This window comes from Nipponia nippon, unplaced genomic scaffold (assembly GCF_047370975.1).
Source record: "Nipponia nippon isolate SJK-2023a ecotype South Korea unplaced genomic scaffold, ASM4737097v1 scaffold_7, whole genome shotgun sequence".
NCBI classification, from domain to species: Eukaryota; Metazoa; Chordata; class Aves; order Pelecaniformes; family Threskiornithidae; genus Nipponia; species Nipponia nippon.
In genome coordinates this window covers 51331805-51355402 of record NW_028262391.1, presented here as the reverse complement: position 1 = coordinate 51355402, position 23598 = coordinate 51331805, and the positions used below count along the sequence as shown (strand labels likewise).

The following is a 23598-nucleotide window of genomic DNA, read 5'->3' as shown; positions in this document are numbered from 1 at the left end:
GAGCAGCCTGGGGACACCCGGACAGACGGACGCCACCTCCGTCAGGGCAAGGCGGGTGAGCGGCACTGCTTGGGCCCCAGCCGGGGCGGAGGCGCCGATTTTATCACCGGGCAGGAGCGGCAAAACTGGTTTGGAGCCCGGCTGGAGCAGCGGCACAGCTGGTGTTAGCGAGCCAGCCCTGGGGGGAACGCGAGCTCCCCGCACGCTTCCCAGCAAGCTGCTGGCTCGGAGCTGCCCCATGCTCACCCGGCAAATCCCAGCGGGATCATGAGTTTGTTGGGAGGCGTCTGGGGCCGCCGAGATCAGCTGAGCATCACACGGGTGATGCTCCGCCGCCAGCCCTGTGCCCTGGCGAGCATGTGCGAGCGTGCTAATCCCCGACGGCTGGTTAGCAAATGGTCTCCTGCCTTGGATTGGGGCTGGGGGGGGGGAGGGGTTATGCGGGGTTAATAGCTGGGGAGAAGCTGGGGGGCACGGGGAAGTGCCCGGGGGGTGCAGGGCTGTGCCAAGGGGATGCCAGGGAGTGTCCAGGGGGTGCAGGGCTGTGCTCAGCTGATGCAGGGTTGTGTCTTGGGGATGTGGGGCAGTGCCCGGGGGATGTGGGGCAGTGCCCGGGACGCGTGGGGCTATGCCTGGGGCTGCAGAGCACTGCCCAGGGGATGCCAGGCTGTGCCCGGGGTGCTGCAGCCGCTTGGGACAGTGCATGGGTGCATGGCACTGCAGGCAGAGCCGGGAGCCCCGCTCTCTGGGTGAGCACCCAGACGCTTATCTGGGGGTCCCCAGGCTGGTGCAAAGCCCGGGGGTGCCTGGGCCCGGCCGGCGCGGCGGGTTGGCTTCCCAGCTGTTCTGGTAATGAATTTACATGAGCTGAGCGTGTCGACAAGGCGGCAGTCAATGGCTGAGAGCACCGGAGTTAATAAATGCTTGTATAATGAGGGCAGAGGGGAGCGCGCGCCGCCGTGCCGGCCGCCTCTCCTGGGGCCGGGGGGCAAAGATTAATCAACGCTGAGTGGCACTCGCAGCCCCCCCGCCCCGGCTCCCGCGGCACCCGGCCACCCTCTGCTGCGGGATGCTCCAGGGGTCTTCGGCATCACCGGTGCCTCGAGCTGCCCCCAGCCCTGCTGGGAGCTGGGGGGCTTGCCCTGGGCCCCCGCCCACCTGCCCACCTGGGAGCGGGGCTAATTTTAGGCTGGTGTTAATGAAGCTGCTCGTTTGGAAGTCTATTTTAAGGGCCCTGACATCAGCAGTTGCTGTTTTGGGAGGTGGGGAGCCCTGGAGCGGCTGGCTGTGACAGCTGGGGAGGGGGCATGGGGTGGGCTGCACCCTCCTGCTCAGCAGCACCCAAACCCCCACCCTTAGAGGTCGCCGTGCCCTATAGCGGCTCTGTGCTTTGGGGTGCGGTGATGGGGACTTGGGGGTACCATGGTGAGGATTTGAAGGTGCCATGGTGGGGAGGTGGGGGTGCTGTGGTGCGGATTTGGGGGTGCCGTGGTGAGGATTTGAAGATGCAGCGGTGGGGATGTGGGACTGCAGTGCTGGGGACCCAGGGATGCAATGTTGGGGATTTGAGAGTTCAGTGGCAGGGATTTGGGGGTGCAATGGTGGCAATTAGGGGTGCAGCGGTGGTGACTTGGGTTTTGGCAGCACCACGTGAGTCAGGGGAGTGCCCCCCTCCCCATGGCCTCCATCAGGATGCTGAAGTCCCCGTGTCCCCCCGAGACACTCCTCTCCCTCCTTGTGGGGCTCCACTGAGCCCTCCTACCCCGTTATCTGGGAGCAGCCCAGCCTGCGGGATCAGCGGGGCCGTGGGACGCTGGCGGCAGCTGCTGGCCCCCGTGTCGCCCTGTTTTCTGCAGGCAAGCAGCCCGGTCGCACTCGCTTTGTTAAATAAGCTGCCACCCTGCAAGCATGCAGGGCTCGCACCCACCTGCTCGCTTCCCCTCCGTTGCATGGGCTCGGGGTGCGTTTTGGGGTGGGGGGGATGAACTAGAGGGAAGGTCTTGCTTGTCCTGCTGGTTGTTCCTGCTCCCGGGGGGATTTGGGGATCTGCTGTCCCTGTCTAACGCAAGCTGCTCTTGTTCGCAGGCATGAGCCATGAGCCGAAGTCACCGTCCCTAGGAATGCTCTCCACCGCCACCCGCACCACCGCCACCGTCAGCCCCCTCACCCCCTCGCCACTCAATGGCTCCATCGTCCCCAATGGCAGCCCGGCAGCCAGCAGCACTTTGTCCGTCCAGGCAGCACCTTCCTCCAGCTTTGCCGCCGCTCTCCGCAAGCTCGCCAAGCAAGCCGAGGAGCCCAGAGGTAAGGGACAGGGACGGCGATGGGGACAAGGGCCAGGGGATGCTGAGCATCACTGCCTTTCCCCGCCACCACCCGGCAGCCGGCGGACGGCATTTTCTCGCCATTTCCCGAGCTAATGTCTTTCCCCGGTGTTGTGTCTCGAGGGGGCAGTTTAGAAATTCAATTCAGCTGGAGTAATCCAAATGCCGTATCACTTGCTGTACCCCGGGAGAAAGTCTGGGCGAGCACGGCGCAGGGGGGCCTGTCTCTGCCTCCCTGCCCCGCTCCCTCCCTCTGTGCTTCGCTGAAATGCTGTTTTTTCCAGAGGCTCCTCAAATCTGTTCCTTCCCCAGCCAAATTGCCCAGCTAAACAGCAAATTTGGGCATTCCCCGGGGTGTCCCCGTCCCTCGTCACCCTGCGATGGCCTGGCCGCTGCATCCTCCATTGCACCTCCCCTCTCTGCTCGGCTGTGGGGTGCAGCTCGCGATGGGGGGTGTGAGCTGCTGCCGCGGTGCCGGAGCACGCCGAGGTCCCCACCACCACAGGGAGCGTGTCCTGCGGGAATCACCGGGGCTGTCCCACGTTCCCGGGCTGCGAAGCATTTCACCAGGAGACTGCTGGCATCATCAGTTTGCAGCAAAATAGTATTTATCCCTGGTATTTCCATTGGTGGGTGCTCCCGGTTGGGTCATTGCCCACTGCCTGGGCACTTCTGTCCCTGGGGAGGACACCCAACCCTTTGGAAGATGTCTTTTGCGAGGCCCTGTTTGCAGGGTCTTTTTGGAAGACGCTTTTTGGAAGATCCTTTTTGCAAGGCCCTTTTTGCAAGACCCGTTTTGTAAGGTTCTTTTTGGAAGACCCTTCTGGCAAGCACCATCTGCGAGACCCTCCTTGCAGCCCCCTGCCATGAAATGCCCTGGCACGGCCATGACCCGAAGCGTCGGCAGCTCCCGAGGAAGCATGTGGGGACACCGGGACCCCGTGATGCCGAGGGGACCAGGTCTCGGTGATGCTTCAGCCTCGCTGCAAGCTCCAGGCTCTCCCCAGACGCCTGCTCTGCAGCCCATCGGCTTCCTTTGGGCTGGTCGGTTGGGTTTGGGGGATTATTTTGCGTTTCTGCCCCCGCCGCCCTGCTCAGCCCATCTGAAGGGACGTCAGTGGGTTTTGGCATGGATTTTGTGGCGCTGGGGAGAAGAAGCTGCGTTCCCTTTGGATTTCCCCTTAATTGCTCCTTAGTTTGTTTGCAAAAAAACCCCCTGTCCTTGCCCATCTGGGTGCCTGAAGTGGCTTATCCCGGAGGTTTTTAATAGGCGTGGGTTCAGATGTGTGTTGGGAAGGGGGTTTCTCTCCACACCACGGCTTTTACCCCTGGGAAACGAATTGCTTTGCCCCCAAATCCTCGCCCTGCTTCCCTTCCCGCAATGGGAGATGCTCTGCCGTGGCAGATGCAGCCGATGGGGTGATGCCGACCGGGTCCATCCAGGATCGGCACCTTTTTTACCGGCTTTATGGACTGACAATTGTGCCGCGACCGGGGTGTCCGTAGGGCTGTCCCCAGCTGCGGGGGCTCATCCCGACCGACTCCATCCCCGCAAAACCCCAAGAAGCCACCGAAGCCATTGCCTGGCCGGGGGCTCCTGCCTCCCGTCCTACCCAGGGCTGTCTGCAGGGTGGGTTTTATTCCCCCACCCGTCTTCCTTTCATTTCCCCCCCCTCCTCCTTCAGGGTCTCAGCTGTTAATTACATTTGCCTGTCAGCCTGGGCTGCTAATCTGCTATCGCTGAGCGGAAAGCGGGAGGTCAGAAAACAAAGGTGACACCATCACATTGTGCCTCTTGTCATCTCCAATCCAGATTAGTTTCATTGACTAACTCCTGGCTGAATACCACCAGTTAATTATAACGATCACAAACCCTCCCGTTTAAAGCCACACAGCGAGAATTAAGGTTCTGAAGTAAGACTTTAGCTTCATTAATTGCCGGGCTCATTGTGATGGTATTGATTGTTAACGCTATCGCGTGGTGAGTAATGGCTTCCCAGCTCAGAGGGGATTAGGCTGCTAATTGTTGTTGGCCTTGCGCTGACAAGATAGACTTCAGTGGGTGTCAAATCCGTATCGGCGGCTTCCTTTGTCGCGGGCAGCCTTTCTCTTTCCCCGAGTGTTGCCGCTCTTGAAATGAAAGCGATTCGGAGCGACTCGGGAATAATTAATAAGACAGGGCGGCCGGCAGCGGGCTGCTCCGCTTGGCCGCTCTGCTCCGCCGAGCATCCTTCCCGGGGCCTGGGGATGCTCCTGCCTCCCTGCAGCATTCCCGGCCCCGCTGTGTCCCGGCTCCCTCCCGGTGTTACCCTGGCGCTGGGGGCAAGCGTGGCGAGGATGGAGATGGGTTGCATGCTTGCAGGGCGAGGAGCTGCCTTGCATGCTCAGGGGAGCCAGCTTGCACGCTTACAGGGCAAGGGGCTGGCTTGCACACTCAGGGGAGCCAAACTGCACGCTTGCAGAGCGAGGAGATGGCTCGCATGCTCAGGGGAGCCAATGTGCACACTTGGAGGGTGAGGAGGCAGCTTACACTAAAGGGTAAGGGGCTGGCTTGCACACACAGGGGAGCCAATTTGCACACTTGGAGGGTGAGGAGGCAGCTTACACACTTACAGGGTAAGGGGCTGGCTTGCACACACAGGGGAGCCAATTTGCACACTTGGAGGGTGAGGAGGCAGCTTACATACTTACAGGGTAAGGGGCTGGCTTGCACACACAGGGGAGCCAACTTGCACACTTGTAGGGCGAGGAGCCAGCTTGCATGCTCAGAGAAGCTGGCTTGCACACTCAGGGGGGCCAACTTGCACACCTGCAGGGCGAGGAGCTGGCTTGCACGCTCAGGGGAGCTGGCGTGCACACTCAGGGGAGCCAACTTGCACACTTGCAGGGTGAGGAGCTGGCTTGCACGCTCAGGGGAGACAAGGCCTCTCTTGGTGCCAGGCTCAGTGCTGTGATGGGGAGCATTGTCACCTCTCGGCTGGCATCCTGTGGTGGCCACGGGCCACCCCTCGGCGGCCAGTAGCCGCTCCCTTCGGGCATGTCGGAAACCTTCCCTCAGCCCAGACTCTGGGCTGGTGGGAGCAGGGTTTTGGGGGGTAGGAGCCCCCCAGACTGCCGGGGTGGGTTTTAGGAGTGGGCAATGTGCTGCGGGGGCAGATGCCGGCTGCCGTGTGCCCTAGTTAACGTTGAATTTGTATTTCTGCTCCAGCTCTGCTTTTATACCCACATCGCACTCTCCGCTTTAATTCCATTTTTATTTTTCCCTTGCAAATATCGCCAGCATCCCCAGGGTGGGTATAATTTAAAATACAGATGTATTATGGAAATACAGCCAAAGCCTTGCCCAAGGGTTACAGGGAGTGACTCCTTCATCCCAACATCTCCAAGTGCCCTGGCTCCTGCATGGTGACTTTTGCAGCCGGATTAAGGAGTCTGCGGGTTCGGCCTGAGAAGATGGGGCCTCCTGGGATTGGCATCGCGTCGGTGTCGCTCATGCCAGGCCGTGGCAGGGCTTGCTGTGCCCATAGAGGGTTTTATGGGAGGCAGGGGGGTTGGCAGTCCCGGTTAAAGAGGAGCAAGAGCGTGCCCGTCCCACTGCGTGGGCCAAAGCCTTTTAGCACTGGGGGTACCTCCCTTGGGACAGGGCTCCCCGGGATGGGAGGATGGGGGTCCAGCCTGGGGGGCTGGAGGGATGCCGACCACCCTGCGTGTATCCCCGTGCCCCATCCCTGGTCCCTGCAGTGGGGCATCCCGCCAGGGATGGCGTGGGATGGCTTCAGCTTATTCGGAGGGTGTTTTCAGCTGGTTAACCTTTTTCCCCCACTTATTTACGTTTTTCAGGGTCCTCGATAAGCAGCGAGTCGTCCCCGGTCTCCTCGCCAGCCACCAACCACAGCTCCCCCGCCAGCACGCCCAAGCGCGGCCCCATGGGCCCCATCATCGTGCCCCCGGGGGGGCACAGCGTGCCCAGCACGCCGCCCGTCGTCACCATCGCCCCCACGAAGACGGTCAACGGGGTCTGGAGGAGCGAGGGCAGACAGGTACGGCCGCGTTTGGGGTGTAGCAAAGGATGGAGGCAGTGGAATGCCATGCATGGCACTGATTGTGCCAACCGTGGTCCAAGGTGCTGGGAGCCACACCGCCACGCTGCTCCTGAGAGGCCATGGGGCCGCCCCCCCATTTTGTCCCTTCTCCTCCCTGCCATCGTCCCCGGGCTGCCATCCGAAGGGGAGAGTGAGGAAGAAGGGGAGGGGGGGGGTTGGCTAATTAAGAAGCATCGTTAGTGGTTCTCCTCTCCTCCGCACGCTACAAGCAGATTCCCGGGGGGATTATGCCACTTGGAAAGACTAATTAAACCACAGAGAGGCGATGGGAGGGGATGAGAAACGCTGAGGGCAGGGGGGAGAAAAATAAATTCAGCGATCCCCGGGTGCTCGGAGGGGTGCGTGGGGTGTCCAGGTGCTCCCCGCCCCCGCGTGTCCCCCTCCGTGTCGCCTCCTCCCCAGTGACCCCCGCAGCACGGGGGTTAACCGAGCGTGGGTTATTGTCTGGCAGAGCTGCGCTCGCAGCGTGACGCCCCGAGACGGGGAGGTAATTAGAGCAGAGCCTGGCACGCACAATAAGCCTTAATGCAGGCGGCAGGAGGGGACACACACGCCCTTTGTGCCGGCCGCGGTGACCTTGGGACTGTCCCTGACGGCCGGGGACCTGGACCTGCCCTGGAGGGTCTGGGGGACAGGATTGGATGGGGAGGGGATGCACAGCGGAGGGGATGCTGGGGGCTGCCACCATCCTCCTCATATAGCCACCGAATGGAGAAGATGCAAGGAAAAATAATCATTTTTAAACCCAGCCTTGCCTTGCTGGAGGTCACCCCCCTAATTACCGGACCCTGTGTGGTCCCTTGTCACCCCCATGGGTCCCTCCTGGCCAGTGGGTCCCTCCCCAGCCGGCGTGGGCATGAGGAGGGAGCAACCTTCGTCCTGGCGCCGGGGATGGGGAGTTGATGGAAGACGGGTGAGGCCCCGTGGCGCGGCAGGGTGCTGATGCCGGCCTGTCGGCGGGGCCTGGGGGACGCCAAGCTGACCCCCGGTTTATGGCCGTTATCAAAGGGCCGCTGGATTTCCACCGGCCGTGTCTGTATCCTCCCCAGATGATTAATAGCTCTGGAGAACAAAGTGGCCCGTAAATCTCCAGGCAGGTAACATGTCCTGCTGTCAGCCCTGCCCTGGCTTCAGCACCCCCTCTCCTGCCAGCATAGCTCCCCCTGGACCTTCATGCCCCTCCGGCCCGCCCTTCGACAGGAGGGATGCGGGAGGATGCTCCGGTGGATGCATCCTCCCCCGGGTACCGGTGCCAGCCGGGGACCCTGCGGGCAGCCTGGGAACCTGCTGAGGGTCCTGGGGTGGGGAGATAACAGGGGACCCCCATCCTTTGTGGGGTCCCTGCCACCCCCTAACACCCGGCTTGGTGTTTCTGCCTCTTTGCCTTCCAGCAAGAAGCAGGGTCACGAGGCAGCAGCAGCAGCAGTGGCCGTGAGCGCCTCATCTCCGAGCCCCCCCTCGTGCAGGAGAAAGCGGGGGGCCCTGCTGTCCCCTCCCACCTCCTGGGGACACCCTACTCCTTCGGGCTGCCCCCCAGCTCCGTGGTCCAGGACTCCCGCTTCCCGCCTCTCAAGTGAGTCTGGTGGCAATGGATGGGGGGGTGTCACAGGGTGCGGGCATCCCCTGTGAGGTCTGGTCCCACCGAGCATCCCAGGGGGGTGACATCTCCCCAGGAGGACAGGGTGGGATGGTGACCATCTCCCCGCTCCCTCAGCCTGCAGCGGCCGGTTCACCACGTGGTGCCTCCCAGCGCCGTCACCGAGGATTACCTGCGCAGCTTCCGTCCCTACCACACCGCCGAGGACCTCCGCATGTCCTCCCTGCCGCCCCTCAGCCTGGATCCAGCCGCCGCTGCTTACTACCACCCCAGCTACCTGACACATCACCCCTTCCCGCACCCTGCCTTCAGGTGGGCATCGCCGAGCTCGGACCTGGGGGTCCCCGGGGGGGTGTCGGTGGCCGGAGGACGAGCCCTGGGGGCTGGGGAGGTGGGAGCCTGATCCGGAGAGGATGGCTGGGCTGCGCTGGGGGCATTTTGGGGCTCTCCAAACCCCTCTCCCAGCAGAAGGCAGTCCCCATCCAGCCTGGGATCGCTCCCAGAGCGGGGAATTGGGGGTTTCTTTCCCCCACCCTGAGCAGCACATCCCGCTGAGCATCCCCATCTCCCCAGGATGGACGAGTCATACTGCCTGTCAGCGCTGCGGTCCCCCTTCTACCCGCTGCCAGCCCCAGGCTCGCTGCCGCCCCTGCACCCCTCGGCCATGCACCTGCACCTCTCGGGGGTACGGTACCCCCCTGAGCTCTCGCACTCCTCCCTCTCCGCCCTGCAGTCTGAGCGCATCTCCAGCCTCGCCGCCGAGAGGTAAGGGGCGGGGGGATGATGGCCGGGGGACGGGGACGGACAGGGCACCCCAGGGGATGCTAACAGGCATTTGGGGGTTGTTTGGGGTTTGGGTTTTTTTTTTTTTTTTGGCTCTTCTTTGCAGGCTGCAAATGGACGAGGAGCTGCGGCAGAGGGAGCGGGAGCGGGAACGGGAGCGGGAGAAGGAGCGGGAGCGAGAAGCCGACCGGGAGCGGGAGAAGGAGCGCGAACGGGAGCGGGAACGAGAGAAAGAGCTGGAGCGGGAGCGGGAGAAAGAACGGGAACGGGAGCTGGAGAGGCAGCGGGAACGCGCCCGGGAGAAGGAGCTGAGCATGGTGAAAGCCATGGAGGGGCCCTTCCTTCCCGTGGCCGAGCTGCACGGGCTGCGGGGACACCCAGCCGAGGAGCGGGGCAAACCGGCGGAGCCACTGGCGCCCGGCAGACCAGGTAACGTCCCCGCGGGTGACACTGGGGGGGCTGCCGCCTTCGGCGCAGCTTGCCACGGTCCCCTTTCCCCTCCAGATGGCAAAGCCGAGGGGGTCGGTGGCCCCGGGAGGTGGCTTGGAACGGAGCTGGGCTCACCCGGCTGCCAGCTCGCATTGCCAAAAGCCCAGCTGCCACGGCTCTCAGAGAGGCGACGCGGTGCCTGTGCCATCTGACTCGGTCCGGGGCGGCAACGCGCCCGGTGCCGTGGCATGCCTGGCAGCTGGGCTGGCAGCGAGCGGGCAGTGCTGGGCTCTGGCTGGCGGCTGCCCCATGGCTTCGGGTGCCTCTTGCCTGCAGGGATGCTCGGGGGGGGCCCTGCGCACCCCAAAACAGCCTGATAGCCAACAGATGGCCACGGCTAGCCCCCTCTTTCCGTGCCCTGACTCTCTGGCACCCCCTTTCCAACCCAGAGAAACTCAAGGACTCAGTGCTGCCGACGCCAAAGCCCATCCAGCACCCGCTGCACCCGCCGCCGGCCACCCACCACCCTGTGCCCAGCCTCATCCCCAACCACAACGTGTTCCCGCTGCCGGGGAGCAGCGCGGCCACGGCGCTGCTCATCCACCGCACCAATGAGGAGGAGAAGTGGCTGGCCCGGCAACGCCGGCTGCGCCAGGAGAAGGAAGATCGGCAATCCCAAGTCTCAGAGTTTCGGCAACAAGTGCTGGAGCAGCACCTTGACATGGGGCGCACCCCGAGCCAGCCCGAGCCCGAGCATCGGCCTGAGCACCCCAGGTAGGGACACTGCCAGCCCCGCTCCAGGGATAGAGCTTCCCCCTAAAACCTAGTTGCATTTTCCCACGTCGCAGCCATCCCTGTTGCAATATCTATAGGATTTTCCCCCCATTGCCCTGCGGCTTTGCACCCCCCCGTTAGCTGGCTCCAGCCCCCCTGTTAGGTAGCCAGCATCCCACAGCCGTGCCCCTCGCTCCTTGCACGTCCCTGTGAGCAGAAGCCGCCGTGCTTGGCCGGCGCCAGCAGGTCCCTGTCATGCGGTGCCAGCCAGGCCGGCTGCGCTGGCAACGCCGGGCGTTGCCGGTGCCCGACATCTGCGCGGCGGCAGGCAACGAGCCTGGGAGGTGGCCGGGGGCCAGCGGCGAGCAGCCAGGTGCTGCCCAGGCACCCGGCACCGCTAATTGCAGCTCCCTGCCGTGCAGCGGACCCAGGCGGTGGGATGCCCTGTTCTGGGGGGCACCCGCCCCGAACCCGGGTGGTTTGGGGGGGGCAGAGGAGCGTGCCTGCACCCCCTGATTGACAGGGGCTTGCTCACCCCCATTGCTGAGCACTTAAGCAGCACAGGCTCATCCAGCCGGCTCTGCCGCCAGCTCCCTTTGTTATTTTTGGGTATCCAGGGGATTAGCGTGGCTCATCGAGGATAATAAGGAGCAGATCGCGGGGCAGCACAAAAGACAGTGCCTGCCGCAGGCTCCCTTCTCCATCCGCTCCTCCCGCCCCAAACCGGAGAGAAGAGAGCAAGGTCACCCCAAAATGCCTGCAGCTGGGGGATACCCCATCCCCATTCCCATTCTGTCCATCCTCATCCCAGAGCTGCCCGCATCCAGTGGGGAGGGAGAGGGCCCGATCCCCGGCAGGGCAGGTGATGCTTCCCATCCGCGGTGACACGGTGCCGGGGCAGCGGATGGCGGCGCGGAGCTGAACTCACTGCTCTGTGCACGGAGGTTCAGGGCACTGGAGCGGAAAAGCGTTAAATGCACAGCTTGGGCGCATGAAATATTTATCCCGCTAACGGGCTGGCTCCGTCCCTGGCTGTCGGAGGAGGGTTGCACCAAGGTGCTGCCCTTGCTGCGGGGAGAGCAGGGCTGTGCCAGCACCCGTGGCTTTCTTGTCCCCGTGGTGGGCAGCCGGGGGGGGTCAAGCCTGGGGTCCGCTGCCTGGCACGCTGGGGATGCAGCCACGTCCCTGCTCAACCCTGCCCCCCATCCCTCGGGGTGGTGGCACAGGAGGGGACGAGTCTGGCAGCCCCATGTGCACAAACCCCTCCGGGTGGCCCTAACCGGCACGTTTTCTCCCCCAAAAGCAGCCCAGTGCCAGGGTGCGTCCGGCTCTCCGGCAGCAGTGCCAGCCCCTCACCTCTCCGGTCCTCTCCTCTCCCCGCAGGTCAGGATCGAGCCGCCACGAGCCGAGCGGCCGGGAGCCAGCGCAGCACTTCGGCGGGCCCCCACCGCTCATCTCCCCCAAGCCCCAGCACCACCCCGTCACCACGTCCCTCTGGAACCCCGTCTCGCTGATGGAGAGCCCCCCTGAGCCCCCCCGGCGCCTCCCCGAGCCCCACGCTCTCCACGGCCACCCAGCCCCCTTCGAGCCCAGCCGTCAGGGCATCCCGCTGGTGAAGGTGGAGAGGGTCTTCTGCCCCGAGAAGCTGGAGGAGGGGGCAAAGAAGAGGGAAACTCTGGAGAAATACCCGCCGGGACGGGAGCCCGGCGCCCCGGAGCACGGGGGCTTCACCCACGCCCCCTTCCTAGCCGAGCTGGAGAAGTCCACGCAGAGCATCCTGAGCCAGCAAAGACCCCCGGCCGCCCCCTTCGCCGAGGCCACCAAGCCCAGCTCGCCCTACCGGCCCCCCCCGCCCCGCGCCCAGGACCCCATGTACATCTACGACGAGTTCGTGCAGCAGCACCGCAGGCTGGTCAGCAAACTCGACCTGGAGGAGCGCCGGCGGCGGGAGGCCCGTGAGAAAGGTGAGATGCCGGGTTTGCACCATGTCGGGGACCCCCCCGTCGGCACCGGGACCTGGCGGTGGTGGGGGCGGATGGCGGGTCTCCCGGGGATGCCGGCAGCCTGCGATGGAAATGCTCCTGCAAGCCGAGTGGCTCTGTAAATCCTCCTCTCTAGACATGCCCAATTAATAAATGATGAACTGAGGCTAATAAGCGGGCTTTAAATATTAATGGGACTGCGCGAGCGGGGATAAGAGCAGCGGTGAGGAGGAGATGGAGCTCTTGGGGGGGGGGGGAAACAGGCGTTGCTATTCCCCCTCCAGTGGGGATGGGGGCTCAGCCGCAGCCTCCCCTGGGCCGTGCCCCATTAACCTGCCTGTTGAGCCCCCGCCACCCGTCCCAAAGCGATGCTGAGCGGGGCCGCAGGGGTGGGCGATGCCCTCCAGGGTCCCACAGCCGGCAAGGGGGGGACAGGGCTCGGTTGGGTTACACTCCGTACCCCACTGGGTCCCACATTGGACCCCCACCGCTCCCCCCAGCATCCCGCCTCGCTGCACAGCACCCTGCTGCACCCCTGTCCCCAGCGGGGTCCCAGCAGGTTCCCCAGGGTCCCAGCATAGTCCTTGGGGTCCCAGCAGGTCCCTGTGGGGTCCCCATGGTCTCCCCAGTCTCATGCCAGCCTCTCTCCATCCCCAGGTTACTACTATGACCTGGACGACTCCTGCGATGACAGCGATGAGGAGGAGGTGCGGGCCCATCTCCGCTGCGTGGCCGAGCAGCCCCCGCTGAAGCTGGACACGTCCTCCGAGGTACAGCCAGCGCTCGCTGTCCCCCGTCCCCCCGGGGAGTAGCCCCTCCGCGGGCACCAGCTCCCAGTGCTGCGGTGCAGCCACCGTCCCCAGCCAGCTGCAGAGGTGCCAGGGGGTCAGGGATGGGGATGAGGATGATGGGGATGGGATGGAGATGATGGAGATGGAGATGAGGATGGGCATAGGGACCAGTCTGGGGGTGACCCTGCTCTGCTCTCCCCCTCGGTGTCCCAGAAGCTGGAGTTCCTGCAGCTCTTCGGCCTCACCACGCAGCAGCAGAAGGAGGAATTGCTGAGCCAGAAGCGGCGCAAGCGCCGGCGGATGCTGCGGGAGAGGAGCCCCTCGCCGCCGACGGTGCAGAACAAGCGCCGCACGCCCTCCCCGCGCCTCCCGCTCTCCACCCGCTACAGCCCCGACGAGATGAACAACAGCCCCAACTTCGAGGAGAAGAAGCGCTTCCTCACCATCTTCAACCTCACGCACATCAGCGCCGAGAAGAGGAAAGGTAACAGCCATGCCCCGCGCATGTTCGGGGCCAGCCCTGGCTCGGGGGGTCCCCGCTCCCTGCTTTGGGGGTGCCGTGGAGGGGTCCCGCCTGGGGCCATGAGCTTGCTCTGCTGAGCAGAGGCTACACTAAACCTCAGCTTCCCATGCCGCAGACAAGGAGAAGCTGGTGGAGATGCTCCAGGCCATGAAGCAGAAGACCACGCCGGCTGCCGTGGTGGTGAAGAGCTCCCCGCGGGACAGCCCCAGCGGCCTCGCCACCGGTAAGCGCCCCCGGTCCTTCCCTTCCGGAGCATCCCCTGTCTGGCGGGACGGGGGGCACGGCTTTGCCTTGCGGGGGACACGGAGCCCCGACTGCAGCCGACTCTGCTCCTCCTCTGCCCAAAGAGCTGCCGGTGCCACCGCTCCTGCTGGATCTGGATAAACCTGTGGGCATCGCCGTCTCCATGCCAGAGGCGCAGAAGACGGCGGAACCCGGCAGGTTAGACCAGCTGAGACCCCAGGAGCTACCGAGGGCTAAGGATTCGGCCACCGCGCCGGCGGAGAAGCCCCGGCTGAGTGACGGGCACCCCGGGAAGAAGGCGCTGAGCATCCTCAGCTACGTCAGGGGTCCCCTGCCCAAGGACATCCCGGTGCCGCTGTCCCACAGCATGAACGGCAAGAGCAAGCCCTGGGAGCCCTTCATCGCCGAGGAGTTTGCCCACCAGTTCCACGAGTCGGTACTGCAGTCCACCCAGAAGGCGTTGCAGAAGCACAAAGGTAACGGCAGACGCGGGAAGCTGGCTGGGTACCACCAGGATAGCATCCCTGCAGGGTGGGAGACCCCCCCCTCGGCCTCCCGCTGGGGTTTGGCATCGCCAAGGGCACAAAATCCACCAGCAACCTTGTTTCTGGAGCATTCCAGGAGCTCATGGATGAAGATAAATATAAGGCGCTGGGATAATACAGCTCCATTCCCCGCAAATTCATTCGTGTCAATGAGTGAGGAAAATCAAGTTATTCCAGTGCGTGGGGTGGGGGGTGATGAAAACCCACAGAAGATGCTGCAGCCCCCCCAAAAATGGCCTGGGGGGTGGAAATTAATACCTCGAGGGGAGCATCTTAATGCAGCTTCAGGGAGGGCAGCGCTGGGGCGGGGGACGCGGGGAGCGGGTGGGGGCTGACGCTCAGTGCCCGCAGGGGGGACGACGGCGCTGACGGCGGAGCAGAACCACAAGCTCGACGCCTCCATCCACTACAACATCCCCGAGCTGCAGGCGTCCAGCCGCCTGGCCGCCCCCCCGCACAACGGCACGGCCGAGGGGCCGCTGCCCCACCGGCCACTGCCCCCGCTGCCCCGCGACTCGGCCTCCGAGGAAGAGGAGGAGGAGGAGGAGGAGGAAGAGGAGGAAGAGTACCCCAGGCCCAAGTGGCAAGGGATCGAGGCAATTTTTGAAGCTTACCAGGAACATATAGAAGGTAGGGGATGGAGGGGATAAACCCTCACTTCATGCCTCAGTTTCCCCTGGGTGAAACCACTCCGTGCCCTGACCAGGCACCCCTGGCTCCTGCTGGGATGGGCTGGGGAAGCACTGGTGCCTCCCCGGCACTGCTGGAGTGGCATAAAAGCAACAGGCGCCAGTGAAAATTGATGTATACATGAAAAATTCATGTATCCGTGGCTGCCCGGCACCCTCCCCGCGGGACCTGGAGGCTCCCCGCGGGCAGTGCAGGGGCCAGGGATGCTCTGGGATGCTGGAGGCAATCGCCTTCAGCTGGGCAGAGCCTCGCACAGGGCTGGCATCCTCCGCAGCAGCACCGTGGGGCTCGGGCACGGTCCTGGGCCGTGCACGGAGCCAGAGGAGCCGGCGTTCACCCCCTCTCCTTTGGGCCTTGCAGAACAAAACCTGGAGCGCCAAGTGCTGCAGACCCAGTGCCGGCGGCTGGAGGCCCAGCACTACAGCCTGAGCTTGACGGCAGAGCAGCTTTCGCACAGCATGGCGGTGAGTGGCGTCGGGGCACCCGGCCTCTACGAGGCACCCAGTCCTCCCATAGCGCACCCATCCACCTACAGTGCACCCGTCCCCTGCACCACCCTGCATCCCCCGTGGGGCATCCCGGCGAGCCCAGCGCCCCCCGGAGCGATCCCACCCCTGCACCGCTGGCCTGCCCTGACGGCGTTTTCTCCCCTTTCGCTGCCTGCAGGAATTAAGGACCCAGAAGCAGAAGATGGTCTCGGAGCGCGAGCGCCTGCAAGCCGAGCTGGATCACCTGCGGAAGTGCCTTGCCTTGCCTGCAATGCAGTGGTCTAGGGGTTATTTCAAGGGGTATCCCAGGTGACGCTCCTTGGGCTAGGCCGAACATATAGTCTAGAAATAATAATCTATTTTATTACCTTGAATATTTAATATTTTTCACTGGGAGGTTTGAAGCTAAAAAAATAAAATTAAAAAAAAAAAATAAAAATAAAAATAAACGGAGAATGTGCCATGCATGAAGCAAAGGAGCACGGGAGCCGGGAGCCCACCCAACGGCGAGCAGACCCCGTCCCGTCCCCTCCCGCGCCGCCGGCCCTCTGCAAGCCACCGCCAGCCCGGCTGGGGCTCTCCTCCCCTCCACCCACCCACACTTTATAGCGCTCAATTTTTGTTGTTTTTTTGGTTTTGTTTTTGTTTTCTTTTTTTTAAATTACAATTAAAGACTCCACCGACAACACTACGGCCGGAGGAGCCCTGCGGGGCCGGGTGTGGGACGGCTGGCCAGCAGCCACCGAGCCCCCCGCTCCCCGGCACGGCACCGGGAGCCTCCCCCCGCCCCGATCCCGGGGCTTTCCACTGGAAATGCACTTCGCTATAAAACAATAAAGTCAATAAACTGGTTGAAGGTACCTTTTTGTTCCTGTTTGGCGGGGAAGGGGCACAGACACGCGCCGGCGGTGGGCCCCGGCGGGGTGAGCTTGTCGGAGCTGGTCACCGGGGTTTTGCGATTTAAGAGGCAAAAAAAGGTGCTTCAGCCTTGTACTGTGTATATATATTTAAAAAAAAAAAAGTTTTGTATGTTTTTATTACTTTAATTATTGTTATAAAAAGCTTGCCTTTTTTTTAATATGTTTCTGCTTTTTTTTTTCTTTTCTTTTCCTCCCCCCCGCCTTCTCCCTCCCCCTTTTTATTTTCTTTCTTTTTTTGGCAAAAGGATTAACTTGCTTTTAGTGTTTGTACTGCTGCTGGTCAGGACAGAAAAGATATTGAAGTGTTTTAAAAGAACTTAAAGCCAGGAAAAACAAATCCCCTCTTCCAGCGGGGCAGGTGCTGTCCCACCGCCAGTCCCTCAGGAACCCGGAGCCGAGCCCTTCCACTGGTTGTTATTTTATTTTTTTTTTTACCTTTTTCTTTGGTTTCGGGGTCTTTTTCTGGTCCCTCTGGGCAGCTGTGGGTGTTGTGGTGCCGGGCGGTTTCTCAGCCTTACGCGGGCTCCATCTGCCAAATTAGAAACACAAAGCAATTGCGCCGAGAGGGCTGGCGGGTTTGGGGACGGGTGGCACTGGGGCGTCCTTGTCCCCCCCCCCAAAACACCGAGACAATCAGAGAGCGGCGCTGGGGCAGGGGGAGCCGGGGTTTGCCCGTGGGGTCCGCGCCTTGGCACGGGGTCGGTGGCACGACGGGGACAAGCCGCGCCGAGCCCTTCCCGCCCGTTCCTCGGGCAGGAGCTGCCTGCGGCTCACGCGGCGCCGTTTTTAGCCACTTTGTAATCATCGTGTGCCCCAGCTCCCCGGGGAGGCTTTTTTATTATTATTATTTTTAAATTATTTATGATTTTTTTTTTTAATTTGCCAGGAGACAAGCTCACGTCTACGGGAAAAGGTGACCTCTGCTTTCTGCTTTAAATTCCCTTGTTGCACTCGCAAAGAAAGCATTAACCCCCCCTACCCCTCCCCGTCTCCCATTGGCTTCACCAAAAAAAAAAAAAAAAAGCTGTGCAAGATTAAAAAGCAAAATGCCCTTGTGACAGAAATTAGTTTAATCTTTTTTAAATCCTCAATTGCATCGCCAGCCTCTGGCCTAGCCGCTGCCAACTCCGGGCTTCACAATGAATTTTAACACGGCAAAATACGCTTGCTGCTCGCTTTTTCCCTTCCCGTGTGCTGTGGCGGAGGCGGGGGAAAGGAGCCAGGGATGGAAAATCATCGGCAATTTATCCCTCGCCACCGCTGTGCCACGGCGAGGCCGCGGGCAGGAGCCTGGCCGGGAGGGAGCCTCGCTTCGTAGCAGCTCCTGTGCCGACTTTCCCCCCTCACCAGCCCATAATCACGTAGTTTGGACCCATTTCTCAGCATTATTCCCCCCAGGGCCGCGGCGAGCGGCTGTGTCTGTCTGTACGTACCCCGTGCAGAGTCGCTGGAGCAGCTGCGCCAGAGCCTGGGAGGGCTGCGAGGAGGGAAAGGCAGGAGCAGAGCCCGCTGGGGGCAGTTTAGATGCTGTGAAAGAAAACAAAACAAAAAAACCCCAAAAAGGAGGAAAAAAAACAACCCTAAACATGTTCTAAGTGTACTTGTTTGAATTAATTGTAATGTAATATATTATTTGTTGAATGTAGTAATTAGGTATTTATGAATATATTGCTGTAATTTCTGAAAACATCCAAAAAAACAAAAATAAACTCTTCCACCAAGATGGCAAAGGATTCTTTCTCCCCCGCCACCGGCGATGGGAAAGCAGCCCTGCTCCGAGCATCCCCCAGCCTCCCCGGGGGCAGCTCCTGCCCTCCTCGCCTTGCGGGAGCCCTTCGCCTGCGGGCAGCGCCGGGGGAAGCGGCGGAGGCAGGCAGGGCACAGATGGCAGGCAGGAGCCGCGCGGAGGCTGGCCCAGATGCTCCGGGAAGGGCACCGCTCGCGGCTTGCAGCCGCCCTTGGGTTCGAGCCGGCATTTCCCCCTTGCCCGTACTAATTACATCTGCCATCAACACAACCCGACGCCGGCGAGGATCCTGCCCTCGCCTGTCGGTCGGTCTGCTGCAGGGGAACGGGGCCCGAGCCAAAGGAGGAGAGCTGCGGGTTTTTCCAAGCGTTGTTTAACCCACGTACGCTTGACGCGCAGCGCGCGACAAAACACGGGGACTAATTTGATGCCGTTCACTCAGCTGCAATTATTTGTTTTTTATTTTTTATACACAGTTTCAGATTTAAAAAAAACACAGAAAAATAAAGGCAGACGTATGATATTACAAGACAGCCTGGCTTTGGAGAGGGAAAGCCATTTTCTTTTGTCCTTCTCCAAAGAGCAGATGGATCTGCTTCCCAGCTGATCTCCCCAGCAGAGCAGCAGACACCTCTCATTGCCCGCACACCTTCCCCCCTTTTCAAGGCTCTGAGAAAATTCATGGCGAAGCACCGCCTAGAAATTTATTGCTTTCAAGCCAGTGTGTGGCCTGTGCTGCCCTCAGAAGTTCCCTCTATGAAGTACACCCACGCTCTCCAGGGCCTGACATCATCAGACAGCAGCCTAGCGCTGGCAAGCCACCACCTGCACCCAGCAGATCTCGGGAACCCAAGAGAGAGGCCCACCTCTGGAAAGAGGGAGCGCGTAGGAGCTACCGCGCAGGGATGCTCCCGTGCCATCGGCAGCTCTGGAGCGATTCCCGGCTGGCTGCGAGGCTGCCTGCTCTCTCCCCTGCCCGCAGCTACTGCCGAGGAGGCTTGGGTGGCTTCAGGAGATCCATGCAGGGAGGTGGAGGTACCTTCAGGTGCGGGGAGGTGGAGGCTGGCCAGATGAAGGTCCAGGGGCGAGGAGGGGAGCCTGCTCCCTTCCACTGCTCTCTCCTGGGAGGTTTGAGGGCTAGCGTGGCTAGTACCTCAGAAATCCTGGGAGCGGGCACTCTCGCCAGGCTGAAGGTTAGTCCGGAGCTTGTACATGTGATCTAAGGCTTGAGTAAGGAAAGTCCCAGTCGTGTTGATCTCCATCAAGGTTAAGTTATCCAGCTAAAAGAGAAAATAGCAGAATGTGGGGAAACAGCCCTGCCGCAGCAGAGGACAAGGAACTCGGAAAGCAGCTCGGCAGCCCACGCTTTTCCTCCGGTGACACCCCAAGGGACCAGCCCAGCTGCCACCCCCGGTCAAGAGAAGCACGCGAGCAACGAGAGCGCTATTTCCATAACGCTAGCCCATAAAGCCAGGTTTCAGCATACGGCTTTAGCTCCCAACTGACGTACCCACAGCCCAGGAAAAACATGCCCCAACCAGCATTTTCACGAGCAGCTCTCATCAGTCACAAGCCCACACAATCACACGGCATCTGGAATCCTCCCAGCGCGGAGCTGGCAAACCTCTCCCCGCGCGTCCCCGCCGCACCTTGGCGTGAGCCTCCTGCTGCCTGACGAAGCTGTCCGCAGACAGCCGCAGCTTGGCTATCCGGGTGTCCCAGGTATCCTTCACCAGCGTTCGAATCTCATCGGCTTTGGGGATGTTGTCTGAGGCACTAGAGGAGGAAAGAGCGGATCAGAACCGGCTGCGAGGGACTCGTACGTTATGTCACCGGCGTAAGTAATGTTGGCAGTTCTTCAGCCCTCTGAGGCATAAGCAGAGCAGTTTGCTATACAGAAAAAAACCCTGCAATTCAACATTAAAATCCAGCCTGGTACTTCTGCTGCTGGGATTTTTGGGATAGTTTATTTACCCAGGAATGCTCAGCTCTGATGCAGCATCTGGTTCTCACTAGAATCCTTCTGCTCTTTAATTGCCCAGCTGGTACGAGGTACACGGAGGGCCAATAACCCGGCCAAAGTCACAGGCAGCCAGGGAATTGAAAGGGCTCGGCTGCGATTACAGCCCCGGCCCCGTGCTCTCGTGGCTCTATCAGAGAGTATTAAGTTGAAAGGACCGTACGAGTTGTGCCACATCCTCCCATTAAGGCAATTCAGTGCTGCCATAAGGACCTCGAGAGATCAGATCAATTCACGCGGACAGAGCTGTCAGGGTTATTCTAGCGTGAGGGAAGGAGCCGCACGCCAAGAGCGTCATCTCCAGAGGAAAAGCCAGTGCTTTAAACGACCGCCCCGCCATAATCGAGGGCTTCAAAGTCAGAAGAGTCCGCGCTGAGAAAAATACCAGCCAGCACATTTTACAAGTGAAATGCCTCAGCAGGCAGGAGTTCAGACTCGGAATATCCCTGGTCTCCTGCTTCTCAGGCTGAGGAAAGAGGAGCTTTCCTCCTGAAGGAGAGCCAAGGAAGAAGCCTGGAGGGTTTAGGCTGCTGAACAGATTGCAGCTATGGAACGTGTTGCTGATCCTCAAGGCCTCTACGCTTAGCTGCCGCTCAATAAAGCGGCACAGCCCCAATTATCAGGCTGCAGAACAAGCAATCCCCAAGTTACTGAAACGCAAAGTTACCATGAGAAAACTGCTGCAACGAGATCTTGGCACGCTGTGAAATAAACCTCCATTAACTCTCACTTTCCCACCGCCCTCTGGGGTTGCTGCCAACGAAAGCTTGAAAAATTGTCTATGCAAGCATGTACTCGGGCGGAAACTGTTACAATACATTTCCTACTTACTAGTTTAAGAGCAGCTTTGTGAGTTCCATATAATAGGGACTGGGCATCGGAGTGAAGGTGTCCTCTTTACGTTCCTGTTCCCGGATTTCCTCCAGTTTTTCTAAAATACAACCAGGAACGGTCAGGCATTGCCGGACCTTCAACGCTGCAGGCACATTTTTACCCCCCAGGAACACCCACACGCTCTTTCTGCAGGAACAGCTCTACGGCCAAGCTTGAATCACCGTGCGAGCAGAAAAAGGGTTCTGTAATGAAGCACACAAGGATGCTGACAGGGACATCGAAGCCGGGAGGCTGGATCTACACCAGCTTGATCCCCAATCCGATCGCCTGTCGGGAGACGGTCCCTTCACCCACAAAGCACTTGTGGTAATTAGCATTGAACGAATAAAGCAGGAATGCTTGGTGCGGGCCTCCCTCTTACTGCAGCTCCACGAGTGTTTACTTCTTCTCTTTCTCAGTTTCCCTCGAGACGGAAGGGTGCCACGATTCTCACGTTTTAGAGTGAGACGACCTCCCATTTCCAATGCCCTCGAGGAAAACGATTTCATGGAGCGAATGAACCGGTGATTAACACACATACATGCTCTCCAAGGTCTCTCTCCTCCCACAGTGTCCTCCGAGGTCCCCAAAGCTCCTTCTGAACAGGCCTTGCAAGAGAGGCAAGCGCTGTTCAGAAAGACCAGCGGCCGCTGCTGAAGACGAGTGTCAGGGCTGGGGATTCAATCTAACCCTTGTCCTTCCTCCTCACCAGAGGAAGAGAGGTTAAATACCTGACTTAACTGGGAAGATTACGTCTCCTGTAAATATAAAGAATTCCAGTGGGGGAACATTAGACCCTTCTCTCAGAGCGACTTTATGTTTGTTGAATTAAGCTTCCCACTAATGGTGAAAACCAGAGGGTTTTTTTATTTCGTGTTTCTGCCGCACCCACTGAAGCCCAGGGCCGAAGCTGCCATCCTTACCAACGTCCATCCATTCCGGAGGAATCAGCCGACACTTCTGCCTCTGCTTCAGATTAATGGCCAGCCAGACAGGCACTTCCACCGGCAAGCCAGGGTTGAAAGGACCCAGATCTCCCTGGAAGATGCATCGAAGAGGACAGTAAGGCAGCAGTGAGGGCTAGGACACCGCAGCACTCGTCTGCTAATTTGGCCTCGGCTGTCTCTAGAGAGCATGAGTTTCCAGGGGATTTTGAAAAGCCTGAGTCAAATAGCATCTGAATTTCTTCCTCTTGCTTCCATAATTTTTGCTCTCAGACTTCTCCTGCTTTCCCTCGTCATAACTTTCCCCGGCGATAACTAACTTTTCCAGTGCATTTTCTATTTCAAAGCATTTCACAGAAGTCATAGCCAGAAATTACATCTACCCTGGAAACGCAGCCCCCCGGGCTAAGGCCCAGGCGCTTTCAGAGGCACGGGGCAGCGGAGCACAGCTCGCACCACCAGCACGGCAGGTCCCGGCACCCGCTGCCAGAGCTGGGGGCTCAGCACCCAGGGCAGCCAGCCACCCCATCGCCCCCAGCCGAGGCTCAGGTGCGAGGGGCGAAGGCACCAGAGAGGCGGGGGACAGCACTGCCCCCTCCCAAACCTCCTGGGGGGTGCCCTACCCCGCTCCCAACCTGCTCCCCCCTCTCCCCCTCCGCCCCCCGATCCCTTCATTCCCCCATCACACCAGACCCCCAATCCCTCCGGTTCCCCCCCCGTGCCCCCCAGACCCTCTCCTTGTTCCCAAACGCCCCAGCCCGTCCACAATCCCCTCAGCCCGTGCCCCCCAACCTCTCCATCCCCTGCCCCTCAATCCCCATCCCCTGCTTCTCAATCCCCCCTGCTCCTGCCCCCCAAACCCTGTCCATAAGCCCCCAGACCCTATCCTCAATCTCCCCAGCCTCTGTCCCCCAAGCCCCCCAGCTCCTGACCCCCAAACCCTGTCCCCAAGACCCCCAAACCCTGCCCTTAATCTCCTAGAGCTCCTGACCCCCAGGCCCTGTCCCTAAGCCCCCCAGCCCCGTCCCCAAGCCCCTAGGCCCTGACCCCCAGACTCTGTCCCCAAGACCCCCAGGCCCTGTCCCCGAGCCCCCAGACCCCGTCCCCCAAGCCCTCTCCCCCCAACCCCTGACCCCCAGGCCCCGTCCCCAAGCCCCCGAGCCCCTCAGGCCCTGGCCCCCAAGCCGCCCCCAGACCCAGGCCCCCCCGGCCCCCCAGGGCCTGTCACTGTCCCTGTCCCCCCCGCCTCGGCCCCGCCAACCCCGATGAGGTGGATCCGGTCGAGGCTGAAGTTGGGCACGATCGTCACCAGCTCCTTCTCGGCCAGGAACTCCGCCTCGGCCGGCTCCATGCCGGGAGCGGGGGGCGGGGGCGGAGCCGAGACCGGCACCGAACCGGCACCGGGGCCGAACCGGAACCGGAACCGAGCTCAGGCCCGCCGAGCGCCCGCCTTCCTCATTGGCTGCGCAGCGGCGAGGCCCCGCCCACAGCGCCCCGCTTCCCGCCGCCGGGCGTGTTTTCGCGGTCTCCGCGTGGGGGCGGGGTCTGGCGCAGCTCGGAGCACGCTGATTGGTTTCTCAGGGGCGGCGCTGGCCGGCCATTGGTTACCGTGGCGCACCCTTTCCTGATTGGCTGGCCTACTCGCACCGCCCGGCGGCGGGAAGGCGGGGTCGGCGGCAGAGGGACCAATCCCAATGCTCTTCGGGCGGCGCTCGACCAATCAGCGCTCAGCACTTGTTGCCGGGCGCTTCGGGGCCCGCAGCGTCCCCGCCTTCACCCTCTGCGCATGTCCGCGGCCACCGCCGCTACCGCCCCCTGGCGG

At 61.4% G+C, this 23598-nt stretch overlaps 2 protein-coding genes across 3 annotated transcripts in view; one reads left to right on the top strand and one right to left on the bottom strand.

The window, feature by feature from the left end:
- Nucleotides 1–18232, top strand: part of GSE1 (Gse1 coiled-coil protein) — a 102865-nt gene extending 84633 nt beyond the window's left edge. The window contains exons 3-17 of one of the 2 annotated variants that reach the window (XM_087739305.1): nt 2086–2304; nt 6165–6364; nt 7819–8000; nt 8142–8336; nt 8598–8789; nt 8914–9236; nt 9686–10010; nt 11394–11974; nt 12650–12762; nt 12997–13267; nt 13407–13529; nt 13654–14025; nt 14446–14724; nt 15145–15248; nt 15451–18232. In XM_087739305.1, the coding sequence (XP_087595431.1) occupies nt 2086–2304; nt 6165–6364; nt 7819–8000; nt 8142–8336; nt 8598–8789; nt 8914–9236; nt 9686–10010; nt 11394–11974; nt 12650–12762; nt 12997–13267; nt 13407–13529; nt 13654–14025; nt 14446–14724; nt 15145–15248; nt 15451–15585 (3614 nt within the window). In that variant the 3' untranslated portion in view covers nt 15586–18232. The remainder of the gene's footprint in view (nt 1–2085; nt 2305–6164; nt 6365–7818; nt 8001–8141; nt 8337–8597; nt 8790–8913; nt 9237–9685; nt 10011–11393; nt 11975–12649; nt 12763–12996; nt 13268–13406; nt 13530–13653; nt 14026–14445; nt 14725–15144; nt 15249–15450) is intronic. The other variant, XM_087739306.1, reaches the window with a different exon arrangement.
- Nucleotides 18233–18382: 150 nt separating this feature from the next.
- On the bottom strand, nt 18383–23284 carry GINS2 (GINS complex subunit 2). The gene is made up of 5 exons (XM_009477424.2): nt 23038–23284; nt 21756–21870; nt 20791–20890; nt 19589–19715; nt 18383–19219 (listed from the first exon to the last, which is right to left on the bottom strand). The coding sequence occupies exons 1-5, from the start codon at nt 23125–23127 to the stop codon at nt 19094–19096; spliced, it is 558 nt and encodes a 185-aa protein (XP_009475699.1). The 5' UTR covers nt 23128–23284; the 3' UTR covers nt 18383–19093.
- Nucleotides 23285–23598: the final 314 nt, after the last annotated feature.